The sequence below is a fragment of the Phyllobates terribilis genome, unplaced genomic scaffold (assembly GCF_046119375.1).
Source record: "Phyllobates terribilis strain yellow unplaced genomic scaffold, ASM4611937v1 Scaffold_9__5_contigs__length_417890890, whole genome shotgun sequence".
Lineage (NCBI taxonomy): Eukaryota > Metazoa > Chordata > Amphibia > Anura > Dendrobatidae > Phyllobates > Phyllobates terribilis.
Genome location: NW_027362769.1, coordinates 57,793,415 through 57,815,347, shown reverse-complemented (window position 1 = coordinate 57,815,347; position 21,933 = coordinate 57,793,415). Strand labels below are relative to the sequence as shown.

The 21,933-nt window shown below is 42.1% G+C and overlaps 1 protein-coding gene across 1 annotated transcript in view; it reads right to left on the bottom strand.

Annotated features, from left to right (window-relative positions):
- VPS8 (VPS8 subunit of CORVET complex) overlaps positions 1 to 21,933 on the bottom strand; it is a 170,889-nt gene that overhangs the window by 71,227 nt on the left and 77,729 nt on the right. Inside the window, exons 22-26 of the mRNA XM_073646517.1 lie at positions 18,438 to 18,660; positions 15,719 to 15,808; positions 11,017 to 11,068; positions 10,888 to 10,930; positions 1,106 to 1,178 (exon numbers count right to left, since the gene is read on the bottom strand). Of these exons, the coding sequence (XP_073502618.1) occupies positions 1,106 to 1,178; positions 10,888 to 10,930; positions 11,017 to 11,068; positions 15,719 to 15,808; positions 18,438 to 18,660 (481 nt within the window). The remainder of the gene's footprint in view (positions 1 to 1,105; positions 1,179 to 10,887; positions 10,931 to 11,016; positions 11,069 to 15,718; positions 15,809 to 18,437; positions 18,661 to 21,933) is intronic.

Here is a 21,933-nt window from a genome sequence, read left to right as displayed (position 1 = left end):
CATCATTGACAGAGACATGTAGTCTAGAGATGCTCCCTGGTTTCTATTTAAGGGATAGGCAATGTTTAAAAAACACCAGCAAAAAGTTTTAAATTAAGTTTTTACATTAGAAAAATGTTATAATTTGCAGAGTCCTCAGTGGTTGATCCCTTTTAATGGCTATCTGAAAAGATGGTAACAAATAGCAAGCTTTCCAGACTACTCGGGTCCTTTCAGAGAACCAATGAAGATAAATAAGTAGTAAATTGTTGTTTGTTACCATCTTTTCAGATAGCCATTAAAAAGGTATCAACCACTGAGAACTCTCACATTTTAATTTTTTGCTATCTACTGGTTAACAAGGTACAAGGAAATGTTTTTAAAAGGTCACAAAAAGTATTACAAATGAAAACATACAGATTTTAAGAGAACCTGTCATCTCATAAAATGAGAATGAGAGCCTGTTCTGCACACAGAAGCTGCAAAGCAGGCTGTCAGTCAAAGTGCAGGGGGAGGGATTACACTGACCGTATAGTGAGCAGTGATTGTAAAAGCTCCCTGCACCACCCCGATGATTGGAAGACAGAGGCTGCAGGGAGAATATTAATTCATTTTCTCCCTGTAGCTGCTGTTCCAGTAAGTCAGATTTACAGGATATAAGCACTAATTAGCTGCAGACTATCCCTACATCAGCACGGACATAGCATCATTTTCGATGGAGACAGGTTCCCTTTACTAAAGAATGTGTTTCATAGTTACACACTGTCACCCTTCTAAATACTTTTACAATAAACAACACTTTAGCACTTAATATTTAGTATGTACCCCATGGTATATGGACAGATCCTGATCCTAATTACTTACAAAAGGCAAGTCAAATAAAAATTTATATAACTAAGCTGCCATTTTCCTCCAAATCAGTAATGGATTAGTATCCAAAGATGCCAAAATTCTGGAGTAATACAGAATCCAAAAGATCAATTTTATAGCACATGAATGATTCAAAGTCGTGTCACAAAGGCAAAAAAAAAATTGTTCTCATCAGGGTCAAATAATGTAAAGAACATTTAATAACAGTAAAGGGAAAATATAAACCAGTAACACTTAGGACAAAAAGAGAACTAACCTGGTTCTTCACCAGTGGGACAAGGTCTTCAGGAATGTCTCCCAATGGGTACGCTCTCCCAGCCAAACTGGAACTGTTACCAGAGTTGATACAAGTAAAAATACATAGAGGCAAAGAGAAGATAAAACCACGATAAGAAAAAAAATGCAGGTGAAAAAAGAAAATGTAACAAATCAGGAAATTAAAACACCTCCTATTATACTGATTGACAGCACTTGCTTTGGAGTGTTGCCCAAATGGTATCCTCAACCCTGCATGAACTGAAAGTGCATGAGCACAGTGCACACAGTGATAGTCTGTGTAGCCGTGTCCTCATCATCCTCCCCTGTCTGCAGCGGCAGCACAATGCACACAGAATCACACATTAACAGGCGGATGATGCTGACAGAAGAGAGAGCACACACCCCAACAGCGAAGGAGCCGAGTGCGCGCGTGCACACACACACACACACACACACACACAAACAGTGAAGGAGCTGAGCGCACACACACACACAGTGAAGGAGCTGAGCACACACACACACACAGTGAAGGAGCTGAACACACACACACACACACACAGTGAAGGAGCTGAGCGCACACACACACACACACAGTGAAGGAGCTGAGCGCACACACACACACAGTGAAGGAGCTGAGCGCACACACACACACAGTGAAGGAGCTGAGCGCACACACACACACAGTGAAGGAGCTGAGCGCACACACAGTGAAGGAGCTGAGCACACACACACAAACAGTGAAGGAGCTGAGTGCGCGCGCACACACACAAACAGTGAAGGAGCTGAGTGCGCGCGCACACACACAAACAGTGAAGGAGCTGAGTGCGCGCGCACACACACAAACAGTGAAGGAGCTGAGTGCGCGCGCGCGCACACACACACACACACACACACACACACACACACACCCCCCCCAACAGTGAAGGAGCTGAGTGCGCACACACACACCCCAACAGTGAAGGAGCTGAGTGCGCACACACACACACACAATGTCAGTGTGCGCGTTCATATCCCCCTTTCCTGTCAGCATTGACCCACCACTACTGTGTGATCCTGTGTGCATCAAGCGGCTGCTGCAGACAGGAGAGGGGGATGAGAACGCGTCTGCACACACTGACACTATGCGCGCTCGGGTCATGCAATGTCAGTTTTAGCATGGCAGAGGATTCAATTTAGGCTGCGCTCCAAATCGAGTGCTTCCAATTAACATATGGGGAGGTGCAGAGCATTTTATATTAGCAGCAGAAAGGTAGACTGAGCTCTTGGCCATGCCAACGGCACATAGAAGCTTCCCCATTCACATATCTAATAAAACGGGTTTGTTTTTTTAAGTACAATATAAGATGTAAAATTAAAATCTACACTACAAATATGATTTTTATAGTGAATAAGTTGCCTATATGAAAGTATGAATGTAATGTAATGACTATTTTTGTAGATCAATTCTGAATGTGCTGTGACTTCCCATCAGGAATCAGATCAGGGAAATGCATCAACTGCAATCAATAAGGAGATTTTCAATGCTATTAAGGTGTGACTCACCAATTTTTTGATCAAATATATTGGAAAGGAATAAGAAAGGAAGGATTTTATTGAAGATCCACATTATGAAACTGCTGATATGTGCAGCTGTAGTTTTTTTTTTTTGTTTGTTTTTTTTTTTTAGTAGATCCGCCACCCCCCAAAAAATTGCCTAAAAATGCTGAAAGAATCTTCCTATTCATTTTAATATTAATCTTCTTTGCTGTTCATAAGTAGAGTTTGTGGTTTTTTTTTTTTCCCCACTTCAGGAATTGAAAAAAACATCTAGTGGAACAAAAGTGAGTGCATGTCCTGCATGGAATCTACTCAAGACTAGGCGCTGGCAAATCAAATAGTTACCAAATAAGGCTGTGTGCCCATGATGCAGAAAAGCTGCATATTTTCTCCGCATCTCCCTGGCAGGAAAAACGCATGCGGATTTTACATGTGTTTTTCCCGCCAGGTAGAAGCGTTTTTGCATGCGTTTTTGCATGCGGGTTACCAAGCACTTCTCCAAGCGATTTTAGAATCACTTGGAAAGTGCTTGACAACTTGGTCACACTATATAAATCCATGCAAACGGCATGGATTTATATAGGGTGACCAAGTTAACAGTTTAAAAAAAAAAAAAAAAAAAAAAGGAATAAAAATGGTAAAAAACAAAACACAACATTATACTCACCTTCTGATGGCCCCCGGTCTTTTCTCTGCTGCGTCTGGTCTCTTGTACGGCTCGCGATGGTGTGAAAGGACCTTTCATGACGTCATTTAGTCATGTGACAGGTCACGCGACTAAATGACGTCATGGAAGGTCCTTTCACACCACCGCGAGCCGTACAAGAGACCGGACGCTATGGAGAAAAGACCAGGGGACATCGGAAGGTGAGTATATGTTTATTTTTTATTTTATTTATTTTTTTTTTAAACAGGTACCATGGTACCCGGGTCTGGAGGAGAGTCTCCTCTTCTCCAGACCCGGGTACCATCCGCACATTGAATCGCTTAATATCCGCATGTGCACATGTGATGCAGATATTAAGCGATTCAATGCAAGTCAATGGCGGCAATTACGCTGCGTGTCCGCAAAATTAATGGCTATGCTGCATATTTTTCCGCAATGATAATCCGCAGCGGATTATCATTGGGGACCATGGGGCACGTATTACCAAGGGTTTAAGCGTTTTCGCTACGGAAATTCCGTGGCAAAAACGCTTGAAAAACGCATAGTGGGCACGCAGCCTAAAGGTTATAGGAAAAAAAAGAAAAAAAAAAACCTTTACAAAACGGCTTCTGAAAACTCCTCCAAACGAAAGCATTTCCCCAAGCGGTTTCTACTTAAAAACCCATTGTTTTTGAATGTCTCCATCTGCACATGGCCTGGTTAAGGGGAAGCTCATGCTGATGGCTCATGGCAGAACTGAATATACACACACGTGGTCAAAATTGTTGGTTCCCCCTTGTTTAATGAAAGAAAAACCCACAATGGTCACAGAAATGACTTGAATCTGACAAAAGTAATAAATTAAAAATCTATGAAAATGAACAAATGAAAAACAGACATTGATTTTCAACCCTGCTTCCACAGAATTTTTTAAAATAATTAAACTCATGAAATAGGCCTGGACAGAAATGATGGTACCCCTGAAAATAATGTGACAAAATGGACATGTTAAATCAAGTTGTGTCCACTAATTAGCATCACAGGTGTCTACAATCTTGTAATCAGTCAGTGGGCCTGTATATAGGGCTACAGATACTCACTGTGCTGTTTGGTGACATGGTGTGTACCACACTCAACATGGACCAGAGGAAGCAAAGGAAAGAGTTGTCTCAGGAGATTAGAAAGAAAATTATAGACAAGCATGTTAAAAGGTAAAGGTTATAAGACCATCTCCAAGCAGCTTGATGTTCCTGTGACTACGGTTGCACATATTATTCCAAAATTTAAGATCCATGGGACTGTAGCTAACCTCCCTGGATGTGGCCGCAGGAGGAAAATTGATGACAAATCAAAGAGACGGATAATACGAATGGTAACAAAAGAGCCCAGGGTAACTTCTAAAGAGATTAAACGAGAACTTCAAGCTCAAGGAACATCAGTGTCAGATCGCACCATCCGTCGTTGTTTGATCCAAAGGGGACTTCATGGTGAGACGACCAAGGAGAACACCATTGTTGGGGGGGGGGGGGGGGGGGGGGGAAATCATAAAAAAGCCAGACTGGAATTAGCCAAACTACATGTTGAAAAGATACAAAGCTTCTGGGAGAATGTCCTATGGACAGATGAGACAAAAAATAGAAAACGAATTACCGGTAAGTCTAATTCTAAGACCCTCCACGACAGCACACCTGGAGGTAGCCTCTCCATCCTAATTAGGGACAGGAAAACAAGAGGTTAAATAGCCCCTCCCCGCTACCATCCCCAGTGTTTTCAAAGGACCACACAGTATGAATGCTTTAAATATTTTATTAACGCTAAGGATTTTTCCATCAACAAGGAAAAGGCGGGAATTACCCATGCTGTCGTGGAGGGTCTTAGAAACCGAATTACCGGTAAGTCTAATTCTATTTTCTCCAATCCCCTCCACGACAGCACACCTGGAGTAATACCAAGGAATGAATCTTAGGGAGAGACAGCCTGAAGGAATTTCCTTCTAAATGCTAAATCTTTATTTGACATAAAACCTAATCTATAATGTTTAGCAAAGGTATGGACAGACGACCACGTAGCTGTCCTGCAAATTTGCTTTGGATGCACTAGCCTTTTCAGCCCAAGACACCGACACAGCTCTAGTAGAATGAGCTTTCAAGGATTCCGGAGGAGGCAAATCTTGAACTATGTAGGTTTCACAAATTGCTTTTTTAATCCAATTTGCTAGCGTATTTTTTGCAATTTTCATCCCTTTATTTGGGCCTCCATATTGAACAAATAAGTTCTGATCCTTCCTCCAAGTTTCAGTCTGACTCAAGTAGTGGATTATAGCCCTTCTTACGCCCAATGCGTGGAATTCTTCTTCCTTGCTATTTGATGGATTAAGACAGAAGGCCGGGAGAATTATCAGCTGAGACATATGAAAATCAGACGACACCTTGGGAAGAAAAGAAGTTTCCAAATGGAGGATGATCCTGTCCTCCAAAATACGACAATAAGGTTCTCTGATAGACAGGGCTTGGATTTCACCCACTCTCCTGGCTGTAGTCAGAGCTATAAGCAATGCCGCTTTCCAAGACAATTTGTCTATGTGTGCCTCGGCTATTGCTCGAAAGGATGCATAGCTAGGCCTCTAAGAACTATGTTGAGATCCCAAGGTGGAACTATCTTAGCTCTTGTTGGATTTATCCGAGAAGCAGCTGTCATGAATCTACTAATCCATCTGTTCTGGGCCAAATCAGTATCAAAATAGGAGCTTAAGACCGAGACTTGGACCTTAAGTGTGCTTGGTCTCAATCCTTTAGACAGACCGTTCTGCAGGAAGTCCAAGATTCTGGCCATGTCAGACCGAAAGGGATCTAATGGACGAGGTTCATACCATAGTTTGAAAGCTTTCCAGATTTTTTCATAGATTGAATTCATGACCTGTTTTCTGCAGTGTATGGATCACTTACAGTGAGAAGCCTCTGGCTCTTAAGAGGGCGGTCTCATAAGCCAAGCCCCAGACACAAATTTTGAGGGGCCAGATGGTAGATCGGGCCCTGATGCAGCAGATCGTGGATTTGAGGAAGTATCAACGGATCCTCCATTCTTAGACTGTTCAATGCTCCGAACCATGCTCTTTTTGGCCACATTGGAGCTATTAGAATCGTCTTGACTCTTTCCGACCTGATTTTTTGTAAGGTCCTTGGTATCAATGGAATCGGGGGAAAAGCATAAGCGAGCCCGACTTCCCAAGGGTGAGCGAATGCATCTATCCCTGTTGCTGAATCCTTGGGGTCCAAGGAGAAAAAAAAAGCTCTTACTTTCACGTTTTTCTGGTTTGCAAACAAATCCACATCTGGGTATCCCCACTTTTGTACAATCATCTGAAATATCTTTGCCTGATCGTTGTCGGAGCCCCTCAGGTGCAGAGCCGACAAAGAAAGTAGATGATGCTCCGCCCAGTGGAAGATTCTTTCTGAGATCATTTGCAATCTCCTGTTTTTCGTACTTCCCTGATGTCTTAAGTGGGCTACAGTTGACATATTGTCCGAGTAGACCCTGACATGTGACCCCTGAAGTAGAGAATTGGCCGCCCATAGGGTTTCCTCCAACGCTTTCAGCCCTCTTAGGTTCAAGGATTGTTCTGCAACTTCTTGTGACCAGACTCCTTGAAAAGCCACATGGGAGACTACAGCTCTCCATCCCCTTTTGCTTGCGTCTGTTTTGACCGATAACAAGGGAAGTTGAATCCATGTCGAACCTTTCTCCAGAATTCCTGGACAGTGCCACCACCTTAAATATGCTTTCACCTTCTCTGGCAGATGAATTCTGCTGGTGAGAGAACTTGGAGATCTGTCTCAACAGGAAAGGATGTAGTTTTGAAGGACCCTCGAATGCGCTTGAGCCCAAGGTACCGCTTGAATAGATGAGGTCATGGTCCCGAGGATGGACATGGCGAATCTTATTGAAACTCTGCTCTGGTTCTTCAGTGCATAAACTTTCGACCGTAACTGAATTTGTTTCTCTTTTGGCAGCAAAGAGGCTTGGTGCTGAGAGTCCAGGAGAATTCCCAAGAAAGTCTTCCTGGTGGAGGGAATCAGATCTGACTTCTTGTAATTTATCAGCCATCCCAATGATTCAAGAATCTGGAGGGTCATCTGAAGGTCTCTTTGCAAACTTGAAACAGAGAGCCATCACTAAAAAAATCGTCTAAATAGGGGACGATGCAGATATTCCATCTTCTTAGACAAGCTACCACCTCTGCCATGATCTTTGTAAATAGACAGGGTGCCAATGAAATTCCGAAGGGGAGTACATTGAATTGAAAATGGAGCACCTTTTGGTTCTGATTTACGGCAAATCTGAGGAATTTTCTGTAGGCCGGGTGAATGGGCAAATGGTAGTATGCCTCTTGCAGGTCTATTATTGCCATGACAAATCCTTTCCCAATCAACGGAATCGTGGACCTTATCGACTCCATCTTGGACCTTCTGTATTTCACATATTGGTTGAGATGTTTTAGATTGAGGATTATCCTGTAGGAACCAGAAACCTTTTTCAACAGAAACACTCGAGAATAATGACCTTCTCCTTGTTCCATGCGAGGCACTGGTGATCTAACTCCCAAGTTTTGAAAATTCTGAAGACCTGTCATTAGGAACTTTTGTAATCTTGCAGAAGGCAAGGACGTTACTTCTACCCTTCTTGGAGGGTAGGTAGCAAAGTCTATTTCGGCTCCTACCGCCACCATGTCCAGGATCTTCCTGTCCGAGGATATTAGCCGTCATTGTGGAAGGAAGCTTGCAATCCTGCCTCCTACCAGATTTGGCGTCATTGTCTGTCTTGCCTTTAACTTTGAAATATATTCTTTCCTCTTCCCCCTTTTGGGTAACTCCAGCGACCGGTTTTACCATTGCCTCTATACTGAAATGCTTGCTGCTGTTGCTGCTGAGGGGGGAGAAATTGTCTCTTCCTGAAGTCCCTTGAAATCTTCAGCTCTGGCAGAGACTTCTTCTTGGATGCTTTCTCCAACAGCTCGTCCAAGACTGCTACATACATATACTCTCCTTTAAACGGGATAGAACAAAGCTTAGACTTTGAGGCGTTGTCCCCACTCCACATCTTCAACCATAGAGCTATTCTTGTGGAATTAGATAAGGCCGACGATCTTGCCGCAATCTTGACAGACTCCGCGCTGAGGCATCAGCTAGGAATCCAGTGGCCTTCTGTAGCAAAGGAAGAGATGTAAGGAGGTCCTCCTGAGGAGTACCTTTCCAGAGATGTTCCTCTAGTTGTTGTAGCCAGAGGAACATGGAACGAGCTACACAAGTCAAAGCAATATTAGTCTTCAGTGAAGCCGCCGATGTTTCCCATGTCTGCCTTAGCAGACTGTCCATCTTCCTATCCATAGGATCCTTCAGCTGGGACGAGTCTTCAAAGGGAAGGGTTGTTTTCTTCGCTACTCTTGCCACTTGCACATCCACTTTCGGAGTTTCCGTCCATAGTTTAGCCGTATTTTCATCCAGAGGGAATCTATCCTTCATTTCTCCCGTAACACAGCCTTTTTTCAGGTGACTCTCATTCATCCATTATTAGACTCCGAATGTTGTCATGCACCGGGAACACTAACTTCTTCTTGGATTTCAGACCCCCAAACATCTCGTCCTGAACTGTACGGGTCTTCTCTTCTTTCACCTGCATAGTGTCTCACCTGCAACAACAATTCTTCCATATTTTCGGCAGAAAAGTAAGATTTATTATCCTCCTCATGATCTTCACTTAGAACCCCTTCCTCAGGTTCCTCCATGGATCCCAATTCTTTTGAATCAGAGGTATCCCTAACAGTATACTTTCTCCTTTTCGGCGGAGATGGACCCTCAGCTCTGGCTTGCGAAAAAGACTGCGAGAAGGAGGCTAGGGAGGATTGTATTTCCTGCCGAACCATTCCCCTGACTTCTTCCATAAGGGAAGGCTGTTCCTCCTTCACAATGCTGAAAGTGCATTTCTGGCATAGGGGTTTCTTTTGCCCTGAAGCAAGCTTTTTCCTACAAATGGCACATTTGCGAATTGTAGCATTTTCTCCCACTCTTGGTCCCGGATCCTTACCTTCCTAAAATTAGAAAGGGGAGATTTTAAAATACAATTTGGGATCCTGCTCTAAAAAAAAAAAAAAAGAGAGTGGGGAACAACCTTGCCCTTAAGTACTTACTGGGGCCGGGTTAGCGCTGGGCTCTGCAGACGCAGGCTTTGAAATAACACCCTCCATAGCAGCAGAATATTCTGTCCTACCTTAATGGTGTCTTCTCATCTGGGTCTTTTATAGAAGAGACCGAGATACAGCGCCAAATTTCCACCTATCCGGTGAAAGATCCTCCATTCCTTGGCAAAAACCTCGGTTTCCAGTTTGAATTTCCCGCCGCAGCCCAATGCGTTCCACGGTGGAACGCAACCGTAAGAGATGTCCCGCGGGCCGAATATCTGACTTCTGGCGCATCCTGCATGCGCGCCAGAACGCTGCCATGGAGGACAGAGGAGACTCCGGCTCGGGAGCTACAGAAGGCCCCCAGCCCCAACCCCACTCAGCTTTACCCGTAGGGGCAGGCGAGTGAGGAGGTCACGCTCCAGAGGGAACGGGAGCTGCCAGGGAGGGAAGGCCGGAGGCCATCGCTCCCTGCAGCCCGGCACAGGTAAATGTAATAGGGCTCTGCTCGGGGTGTGGTAGGGGGGGGGGCTATTTAACCGCTTGTTTTCCTGTCCCTAATTAGGATGGGGAGGCTACCTCCAGGTGTGCTGTCGTGGAGGGGATTGGAGAAATGGAAGTTTTTGGCAAGGCACATCAGCTCTGTGTTCACAGATGGAAAAATGAAGCATATCAAGAAAAAAAAACACTGTCCCTACTGTGAAACAGAGGAGGCGCTGTTATGTTCTGGGGCTGCTTTGCTGCATCTGGCACAGGGTGTCTTGAATCTGTGCAGGGTACATTGAAATCTCAAGACTATGAAGGGATTCTAGAGAGAAATGTGCTGCCCAGTGTCAGAAAGCTTGGTCTCAGTCGCAGGTCATGGGTCTTGCAACAGGATAATGACCCAAAAAACACAGCTAAAAACACCCAAGAATGGCTAAGAGGAAAACAGACTATTCCGAAATGGCCTTCTATGAGCCCTGACCTAAATCCTATTGAGCATCTTTGGAAAGAGCTGAAACATGCCGTCTGGAAAAGGCAACCTTCAAACACAAGACAACTGGAGCAGTTTGCTCATGAGGAGTGGGCCAAAATACCTGTGGAGAGGTGCAGAAGTCTCATTGACAGTTACAGGAATGGTTTGATTGCAGTGATTGCCTCAAAAGGTTGTTCAACAAAATATTAAAGTTAAGAAGAACCATCATTTCTGTCCAGGCCTATTTCATCAGTTTAATTTTTTTTACATTTCTGTGGAAGCAGGGTTTAAAAGCAATGTCTGACCTTCATTTGTTCATTTTCAGAGATTTTTAATTTATTATTACTTTTGTCAGTTTAAAGTCATTTCTGAGACCATTGTGGGTTTTTCTTTCATTAAACGAGGGGTATCAACAATTTTGACCACGTGTGTATTAATAGAAAAATCATGATATTAGTGATTTACCTGATATAAACAAGCAGCTTATTCCCCATCACAACTTGTTCATCTAGCAGACAAAAATATACAAATTAGATGTGTTGATTGCTTATCCTGCATTCAATATCACACCAGCATGCATTGTTCACAACGTACCTGTTAAAGATTTCCCAGAGCTCACAGGGGCAGAAATGCACTTGAACAGTTTCTAAATAAAAAAAATATATATATTGATTAAATAAAGTAAACAAAAAAAAAAAACACAACAACATACAAACTAAGAGGAGTGCATAGGAAAAAATAATACAAATAGCCTCTTCAGAGAGGACAGGAACTCTAGCACCACCTATTGGAAGCAAAAATCCCAGAAGTCAATATTGACTAAGAATCCTTGCCAGGTAACTGGAGCACCAGTTATTGGATGAAGCAATCCTAAAAGTCAATATTAACCCTTTAACAAGCCTTGCCACGTGACTCATCTGCAGCTTTGCACTCATGAGGGGCAAACACCCTGAAACATGGACAACATGTACCATGGTTCATTAAAGAGTCAATATTGACTTTTAGGATTGCTACATCCAATAGATGGCACTTGAGTTCATGTTCTCCTTCTCCTTCTCTCTAAAGAGGCAATTTGTAGATTTAAATTCCCAGAGGAGCACTGCATGGCCTATAAATCTCCTTATGCTGACATGGTACTCTCCACAAGGAGAAACTTTACCCCTTAAACCACTTAGGGAAAACTCAGAGATACATCAAGTCTGTATTTCAGAAACATCTCCCTCATTACATATATATTTTTATAAAACTGTTAATATCAACACAGATTATACATGAATTGTAAAAATGCTAAGAAAAGTGGAACATACAAGTCAATATAGGGTATTTACATAGACTACCCATGATATGCATAGGAATTGTCAATCCTGATGAAAAATGGGCAAGTGTTATATGAATCAATCCCAGTAAGGTTAGGTTTACATGACTGTTTTTCTCTCATCCAAGAAATATTGGTCCGATTATGCAAATCACACTCAGATCACAGTTTGATCAGAGTGGGATCCGATTTTCTCGGATGTGGAGAATTTTTTTAAAAAAAGTTTCTCCATCTTGGACAGAAACTACCGTTGTCTGCACGAGCCCTAATGACCACATTTGGCCTAGCTACAATTTATCTATAGTGTTTCCCCCGCGGACACAGTATATCATATGATTTGCCCGTACTATAATGTGACAGGATAGATATCAGAGAGAAAACATGTTTGCTGTCTAAAAGACTTTATGTTGCTGTGAACCTCTGAAATTCTTCTCTTCTCAGTGAGAAAGATCAAATGGCTGTTTACAGCGTGGTAGTAATTGGCGGCAGAGTCCAATCTCTGATACAGAGCAGTTCAAACCCACTGTGCATCATTAATTCCTATGACAGCTGGTCCCACAGAGATAAAAGGATGGGCAGATTAATAAAAAAAAAATAAAAAAAATAAAAAAAAGCCTTTCTGAATTTAGTCATCATTTTTTTTTTCTATGCTACATCAACTTTTATAGGAATAAGTTTTTCGGTTTCAAACTTTATTCAAAGTTGATTTTAGCTAAATATTTTTCTGTGGGACATCTAGGACTGAAAAGTGGAGAATCTCCATATCATTATCTTTTGCCTATATGGCACCATGTAAGCAGTAACTGAAAGAATACTAAAGTATTAATGATCTAACCCTGCAGATCGGCAGAATGACTCGTCCATATAGGTGGCTGAATCTGGCTCCGCATCTCAGCCCGAGACAACTGAAAGTTCCCGAGCACCGCAGCCCCTAAACTCTGCTGAATGGCAGATCCAGAGGGGACGAACAAAGCACCAAGCATCAATGTTAAAGACTGAAAATTGGCAATTGATGGGTACGGGATTTAACAAGTGAAAGTACTACAGTCAGCATCTCCACTGCCATAACCAATTTTTATTTTTGGGATTTCATTTTTTTCTTCCCCTGGTTACAAAAGAGTCATTACTTTATTTTTCAGTTGACAGTCACATGGGGGCTTGTTTTTTATGGTACGAGTTTCAGTTTTGAATGACACTATTCATTCTAGCATATAGTGTACTGGAAAGTGAAGAAGGAGGGGGAACCAAAAAAAGGAAAACACAAACAAAAAAACCCAATGCTGTTATTGTTTTAGGGTTTTGTTTTTAAGGGGTACCTTGTGCAGTAAAATAACCTGGTAACATGATTTTCCAGGTAAGTATGATTAAAGTGACAAATGTATCATTTTTTGTATTATTTAAGTGGTGAAATCAAATTTTGAAAATTTGTAAAATAAAAAAATTGGTTGGTGTCATTTTTTGAGATGCATACCATTTATACCTATACATCTGACAGACAGGTGAGAGGATTTTTTTCTCTTCTTCTTGCATGCCGAGCTGATTCTTTTATGGATACCATTCTGGGGTACATATAGTCCATGGCCAAAAGTTTTGAGGCAGAGTTAAATTTTGGTTTTCACAGAGTTTGCTGCTTCAGTGTTTTTAGATCTTTTAGTTCGATGTTTCTATGGTTACTGAAGTACAGTTATCAGCATCTCATTTTCTTTTAGGACTAACATGACAGCTATGAGAGTATTCATCAGGTCTCTGGCTGCCATGACAACGCTTTGCAAACCGGGAATGGTATCACAGGGGGCCAGTGGTAACCGATAATAACTGGTCTATTAAAATGCTGATATTAGTGATTGACAGCAGCAATTAAATAGCTAAATGGTTAAAAGGGATATTCCCATCTCCAAGATCCTATCCCAATATGTAATAGGCGTAATCTATAATATAAAAGGTAGATGCGTCCCTCTGTCCGAAGCCTCCATAGACTGCGCAAGCGCGACACGCCTGCGCAGTCTGGCTCCCGACAGAAGACCACATCCAGCCGTTACAGGTAAGAGAAGTATATGGCGCCATAGATCACGGTATGCGTAGTCACTGAACACATACCGCGATTTCCAGCGCCATAAGGTCATACTTACATGACCCGGAGGAGTGTTGCCGTGGCGCCTCTGTTCTCGCCGGCGGAATCGGCGCATGCGCATAGCCTTCTATCAGGCACCATTTTACTGAAGACACATTTGCAGTGCGTCTTCAACAAAATGGCACCGGACAGCGCGGTATGGGCATACGCATACTCTGGCGCCGCACTCCTCCCCCAGCCTCCGGCACAACGAGATGCAGCGCTGGAGCACAGGAAGAAAGGTGAGTAGAAGGGTTTGTTTTTTTGTGTGTGTGCGCGCAGCGTGATGGGGTGCCATACACACCACGATAGAGGGGCGGCCATACATACCACAAAAGGGTGGGGGGGGGGATGCCATACATACCACAATAGGGGAATGAGGGGGTGCCATACATACCAGGAAAAGGGGTGCATTGCATACCAGGATAGGGATGATGGGGGCCTTGCATATAAGGATGGGGATCAGGGGTGCCATATACCAGGATGGGGGATATTGACAGAATTGGGTGGCATCTATAATATAACCAAGGATGTGTCCTTCTGTCCGAAGCCCCTAAAGACTGCACATGCGCGACGCACCTGCGCAGTCTGGCTCCAGACAGAAGAACGCATCCAGCCGTTACAGGTAAGAGAAGTATATGGCGCCGGAGATCGCCGTATGCGTAGACAATGCATACCGCAAGCTCCGGCGCCATAAGTACATACCTGACCTGAAGGAATGTTGCCGCGGTACCTCTGTTTTGGCCGGAGTCCGGGGGAGGAGTGTGGCGTCGGAATCGTCACATAGCGTGCTATCCGGTGCCATTTTAGTGAAGACAAATTAGCACCGGACAGCGCGATATGGGCACACGCGCACTCTGGTGCCACACTCATCCCCTGGTCTCCGGATGGGGGCGGCACATACCAATAAAAATGCTCGCCACCCGGGCATAGAATGGATTCAATAGCTAATAATAATAATAGAAAATTCCTCCAATTAAAAATGTAGTATAGTTCTTCAGATTCGCTATGTCTCTTTCCTCATGAGCAAGCATTGCAGTAATTTAGATATCCATGGTTACGACCACCAAGAGCTGTATAACTAACTAACTGTCTCCATATGAGTCGTCATAACCATGAATACACAAGTTACTGCAGTGCCCTGCACATGGGCTAAGAGGCATAATGAATCTGAAGAACTATACTACATTTCCAGTGGGATGTATTTGCTAACATTATTAATATTACACCCACTACATATTTTGATAGGATCTTGGATATGGGAATACCCCTTTAAATAGCAGAGATTGGAACTAACTCTGGCTGCTGCTGTTACAGTCAGATGTTGCATCTGCTGGGTGTGATGCAGGCTCAGCTCCTGAGCCTGCTTGATACATGTGGATCCAACACAGGAAGCAGTATTTTATTCTACATTGGGAAAGGGTTAAAGGGGATTTCCAAAAATTTACTAAGAGCAGGTAATATTATAGAATAAAAAAAACTCCTCTTTTATTGGTGCTGGCACGCCAGGAGAATGGCTTCACTAGTTTTTGACAGTCTTTTGTCAAGCTGTGATAACATGCCAAAATGTGACCAAAGGAGCCAATGCAAGTATTACTGCTGAGGTCAGTGATTGGCTGCCGCAGTACCATGAGCATGAATGCCAATATTCATTTTTGATATAATATTCCCCCACCTCTTGTTTTGGGGAAAGTATCTATTATTTTAATTGAAAAGCATGTATGGCAAGTGATCACAACAGGACTTTTAGTACATAATGACAACCCCTTTAAATAGTTGGATTTCATTCAACTGTACATTATTCACATATTCAGAAAACTTTAAGTTGAATTATTTTCTATTTTTAATAATATAACTTATACAATGCATACCTCCATTGGACTGATAAAATCATTTGTCCCACTGTTGTACACATAAATCATTGCATCGTAGAGTCTGTGCTCCCAACACATTTGAACAATCTGAAAAATACAATTACTAGCGGTTTATATTTAACATTAAAGGGGTTGTCCACTACTTGGGCAACCCCTTTTCAATCCTCATGTTTAGCATCATTAAAGTAAAACCACCTATACTCTCCCCTCCCATTCCGGCGGTGCTACACTCGCTGTCCTGGGGCTCTAATGCGGTTATGTGGTGTGAGCCCTGCGCCCGATCAGTGCCGGCTCCACCATCTCCGCCTTCGGACATATCTAACATCAAGAGGAAGTCAGAGCAGCAGCTCTCTCTTCCTGCTGATGTTCAATATATCCACAGGCGGGGCCAGTGACGCCAGCGCTGTTTGGGCGCAAGGCTCACACCACATAACCGCATTAGAGCCCCAGGACAGCGAGTGTAGCACCGCCGGAATGGGAGGGGAGAGTATAGGTGGTTTTATTTTAACGGGGCCAAACATGAGGGATGAAAAGGGGTTGCCCAAGTAGTGGACAACCTCTTTAAAACGTAACACTTAGAGATATCAGCGAAATAGAGAGAAAGTAAAGAGGACCTATCACATCCTGGAAAACTTCATGAAGCAATAGGAGACCAAAACAGAAAACCCTTCTGAAATAACAGCTCTGGTCCTATAAGAAAGGGAGGTTGACGTTGGCTGAATTTGGGCTCTCTGCTGTATCACTATTGTAACAGCTGTATGAGACTTCTTGCTTATCAGCTTGTAGATAACATTAAGACTGCGAGTGTGCAAGTGTAAGTACAGAGGAGATCTGTGCTGCTGATTTATACTGGATATACTTATGCAAGAAGAGCTGTAAGATGGATTCAAGTGTATTGAGTAGCAGAAAAAAAGGTAAGGTAAATGCCGTCACAGCATTTTGCAATGGTCTGTCTTTGTGCAGTATATAGTGAGCAACTCAAACTAAACCCCAACAGGCCGATGATTTCTTCTTTTGCAGATTAAGGCTTAGTGCCCACGATGAAGGAATGAAGCAGAAATTTTCCTGAGCATTTCTGTATCTTCTTAGCAGAAAAACGCATGCGGTTTTTACATGCGTTTTTCCAATGCATTGTATAGGCAAATACGCACAAGAATTGGTCATGTCCGTATTTTTTCTGCGAGTAAAATCCACGCAAAAAAAAAATCCTGACCATGTGCACAGAACTTGCAGAATGTCATAGGAAGTCATGGATAAGGTATGCAATGCGTTTCTGGAGCGTTTACACCCTGCAAATATGCACAGCCTAAGGCTATGTGCCCACGTAGCAGATTTGAGGTAGAGCGTTTTTGCCCCTCTCTGGCAGAAAAAAACCCATGCAGATTTACATGCGTTTTTTTCTATAAGAGAAGCGTTTTTTCAGCGTTTTTTTCAAGCGATTTTGAGCATCACTTGGAAAAGGGCTTGACAAGTTGGTCACACAATACAAATCCATGAAATCGGCATGGATTTATATTGTGTGACCAACTTAGATGCTTTAAATGCTGCATCTATAGTTAAAAAAAAAAAAAAAAAAAAAAAAAAAAAAACCTGTATATTCACCTCTCCGGCGGCCCCCGGTCTCCTCCCGGCGGCGTCCTCTCTCCTTGGCGTCCCGCAGTGTACTGTCAGGACCTGCGATGACGTCATTTAGTCAGCTGATGGTCACGCGACCATCACCTGACTGCCGACGTCAGCGGTCGCGTGACCATCAGCTGACTAAATTATGTCACTGCAGGTCCTGCAAGTACACCGCGGGACACCAAGGAGAGAAGACGCCGCCTGGAGCAGACCGGGGGGGCCGCCGGAGAGTTGAATATACAGGTTTTTTTATTTTTTTATTTTTAAACTTTTTTATTTCTTTTTTTCACCGCGTGGTAGCCGGGATGAAGAGGAGTTGTAGTCTCCTTTTCATCCTGGGTACCACACGCATCGCGATTACGCTGCAAATTTGCGGCCATTGAATTTAATTGAAATGCAGCAAATCCACATATACCTGCGGGTGTGCTGCGTTTTAATGTTCCTCAATGGGTGCGAATTTGCAGCGTAATCGCGGTAGAAATGGTCATGCTGCGTTTTGCAAATTCGGCGCGCTAATTAGCGCATCATGTGCACAGCACATCCACATTGCTTTGCATGACAGACGGTTTTAGAAGCGTTTACGTGGCCGTAAAAACGCTACGTGGGCACATGGCCTAACCCTTTAGAAGCAGCTGTATATACCTCCATTGTTTGGCCTGCATAATACACAGGGACATGTGTGACTGATATATTACAAAACTGGGATGACCTGGTAAATAATTTCACAATTTTTGTAATTTTCTCTTGGTGATTTTATGGGAGGAAAAAAAAAAAAAAGAAAAAAAAAAAAAAAAAAGTGTAAAATTATCACATTACAGTTGACAAAACAATAAATCAGGCTAAAACGCCTGCAGATCTGAGCCCAGGGCTCCACTTTGCCAGTCATCTGTATAGAATCACTACCACAGCTGTTATTTCCTAGAGAACATAGTCTCACCATTTTGTACTCTCTATGATAAAGAGAAAGCAAATACTGAGGAAAATCATCAGATTTGTTAATGACATATGTAAGAAAAGTCAAATAATTCCAGCTACAGTCACTTTTCATGTTTTATTTCCCCATTACCTTTAAGATATCTTTACGTTAAGGTAGTACCTGCTGTATGTCAAGGCTTGTGACATCCATATGTATTATACAGGCCTCTACATTCTCCATTAGGCCTCGATCCTGAAAGTGGAGGAGAAGGTCCTTCATTACTTGGGTGGTAAGACCAGGCAGCTGGTCACGCAGGAGATATGGCTCCAAACACTCCAAGAAGACGCCTTTGGCAACGCAGTTTTCGCTCAGTTTGTCGTATATCTGACTGAAGAGGATATCGCTTTAAAGAAACCACAAAGCAGCAAGTTAAGATTCACATATGTAAAAGGCACAATTAGGGCTTGTTCACACACTGCGTTTTTTTTGCTGCGCATTTTTTCAGGGCTAAAAAACGCTGCCCAATTACAGTACCAATAATGTCAATGAGATTTCTAAAATCACATGCACCCAATTTCCTCCTACCGTTTTTCCTGCCAATTTTCTGTTTTCTTGCTGCAGAAAAGTCTGCTACAAATATTCAACGTGTGCATAGTCCCTTGGGTTAAGTTTTCACAATGAGTATTTGGAAAGTTTTTTGATGTTGCAGATTTTCTGTAGCATTTCTGCACCTATTAGCTAAATTAGATTACTCAAGTTTTTTCATTGCGTTTTTTTTTTTTTCAGGAATTTTAATTGCATTTTTGTCTTTCTTTGGTATGTCAGGTTTTCAATAAAGCCGCTTCATTTTGGAAACTTGCTGGTACCAGGCTTGAATAAAAATATTATTGAAAAAAAGTGCGGATTACATGTGCTTTTAACGCGTTTCTGCTGTGGAAACGCACTTCAAACGCTTGTGCATTTGTTATCTGTGGATTTTTCTAATCTAATTCAAGTCTATGGGAAAAATCCATAAAAAAAAAAAAAATAAAAATGCATATTTACCACAAGAGAAATTGACATGTTGCAGGAACAGGAGCCATTATATACACAGAATCCATTCTACTTTATGAGATTGTGTGGGGGTGTCCCGTGGCTGTCATTAATATTAAAGGCTGTGGCTATAACTTATTGCAGTAAATGATTGTAAGGGTATGTGCACACATTACGTATTTGGTGAAGAAATTTCTGCATCTCTTGGCAGGAAAAACAGGTGCGTTTTTTTCCATGCTTTTTTTGGTGCAGATTTTTCCCTGCTCACTAGTAAGAGTGAAATCAGCAGCTTAAAAAAAACACTGAAATAATTGACATTCTGCAGATTTAAATCAGCAAGTCACAAATAAGCAACATGTGATTGAGACTTCAATAGTCTCATTCTCTTTGCTGGCAACAGGAAATCCTTCTGGTTTTATGATAAATCTGCGCAGAAAAAAAAGTGACAAATCTGCAAAGTGTGCACAGGCCCTTACAGTTGCAGGGTAACTTTTTCCCTGTAGAGAATAACTGTAGTGTCATCTTGGTTACGCCACAAATTACTGTGCCATATAGCCCAAGCTTTACTATTACATTTGGGAAACTGTCAAAAAGTTTGCCACCCCTGGAATATATGTCTCTCAAATGAAACCAAACTGCAGTTCCCTAAACAAAGGGCAATAAGAAGTGCTGCTGTGCGAGGAGTTAATGAGAAAGAGTAGCAGAGGTAAACCAGAGTTGTGGTCCCTTTACTCTCGGGAATGGTGGGGCCAAGAAGCCCCCATACACATTGAATAAAAGTTGGCCAAATCCAACGATTTTCAAAAGCATGCATTATAAATGCAACATTGAGTGCTGCTTTTATCCATTTGTTGTCTGTGTAGAATTACATTGAAGTCTATGGAGAATGTACAAAATGCAGATTCAAATAAAAAAAAAAAACTTAACCATTTAAAAAAAAAGCTCAATTTAAAAATCACATTGGCATGAACATCCGTTTCGAAACTGCAAAAAGTGAATACATGGTTTATATTCTCCAAGTAGGAAAGACAGGAATAAAGTAACTCTAGGCACAGTTCAGATTGTCTGCAGTTTTGAACATCTGCACAAGTGAAGTTTCACAATCAGTCATCACAAAATGTGCACCCTTCACTGGCAGAAAAATACTTGGCCTTCTCAATAATCACAGGCCATGTTAACGGTGCTCGTGGCAAGAGCGGTGCTGTAAACCACTTGTACGCCATCTCATCCAGATGCTCCAATTTCATCTGCTTCACCATCTGCCACTTCAAAGGGTCCTGATTCATCTGATGCTAGAAATATTATGACCTCCCTGATGCTGATATCATACATGGCTGATGAGCCAGTGTTGTGAAGCCGCAAACTGAAGAGACACTTTTAAGACTCCTGATTATTTCCAATCAATGTGTCAATGTCAGGTTCACATACTCTCACTTGCGAACAAGTCATTTACTGAATTTAAATACCATTTGTCAGGTGATCAGATAATATTCTAATGTTTGATTTTGTGCCATCTCTTTAAAGGAAATGTATTTTATTTTACATATCACAATCTTTATTAAAAAATAAAAAACAATTTGTAATCTTGCAATTTTCACACTGGCCACTGGGGCTTTTTTTTTTTTTTAGAATCATACTTCCTGTGCTTTCAGCAGGCTCGTTATCATCAGAGGCAGGGTTACAGTGATAGTTATCCGCGGTTTATAGAGGGGTTATCACTTATTGTGATTTATGGATCCTGTGTTATCACAGCTGACTCCGCTTCTCAATGACCTGTGCACACGCTCATTAGATGCTTTAATACAAAATATAGGGTGGAGGGACTGACCATTGTGGCTATGTACATGTGTGGTTTCCTGAAACAGGAAGTAACAGTATAAAAAAAAGCCCAAATGGCCAGTGTAAGCAGTCTAATTTTTTTTTTTTTAATACAAATTGTTAAAGTTACCAATCAATAGAAAAAATACATTTAAACACAATTACTAGATTTAAACAGGTTTTTTTATTTTAATTGATAGCTTCCCTTTAATGGATTCTACTTTAACCACTTTTTTTGCATCACTTTTTAAAGGGGTTGTCCAGGTTTATCACGAAAGTCTGCAGTCTTGTGAATACTCACACCACACACAGAGCTTAGAGGATTCTCTGGCGAGACTGAGCAGTCAAGTGACCGCAAGTATGTGATATACATACTCCTGGCCACATTCAGACTAGATGTGCCAGCCTGCTCAATTAATTTGTATTGAATGAGGCCGTGCAGTAGTCTAGTCGGAATGTGGCCAGTAGTATGCAAATCACATACTTGTGGTCAGATGACCGATTGGGATCGCTGTCGGAACAAGTGAATCCTCGCAGCACAAAGTGTGTGCGATGTGAGGAGTAACAAGTCTGCAGTCACATAAAAAAAGACTGCAGACTCATGAAAAACCGGAACAAAACCTTTAATATATCAATATAGTACACGTCATAACACAAAGTGGTATTGAAGTGTCCACATACAGAAATTGCAGACAGAGGTAGCACGTTTGGTGAAAATTTAATTAATCCCTATTGTAATAAATGAATTTCTGCCAGTCTCCAGAAAGAAGAAAATATGTCATACTTCCTTCAATCAATAGAAAAATGAAACATCTCTATCAAGATG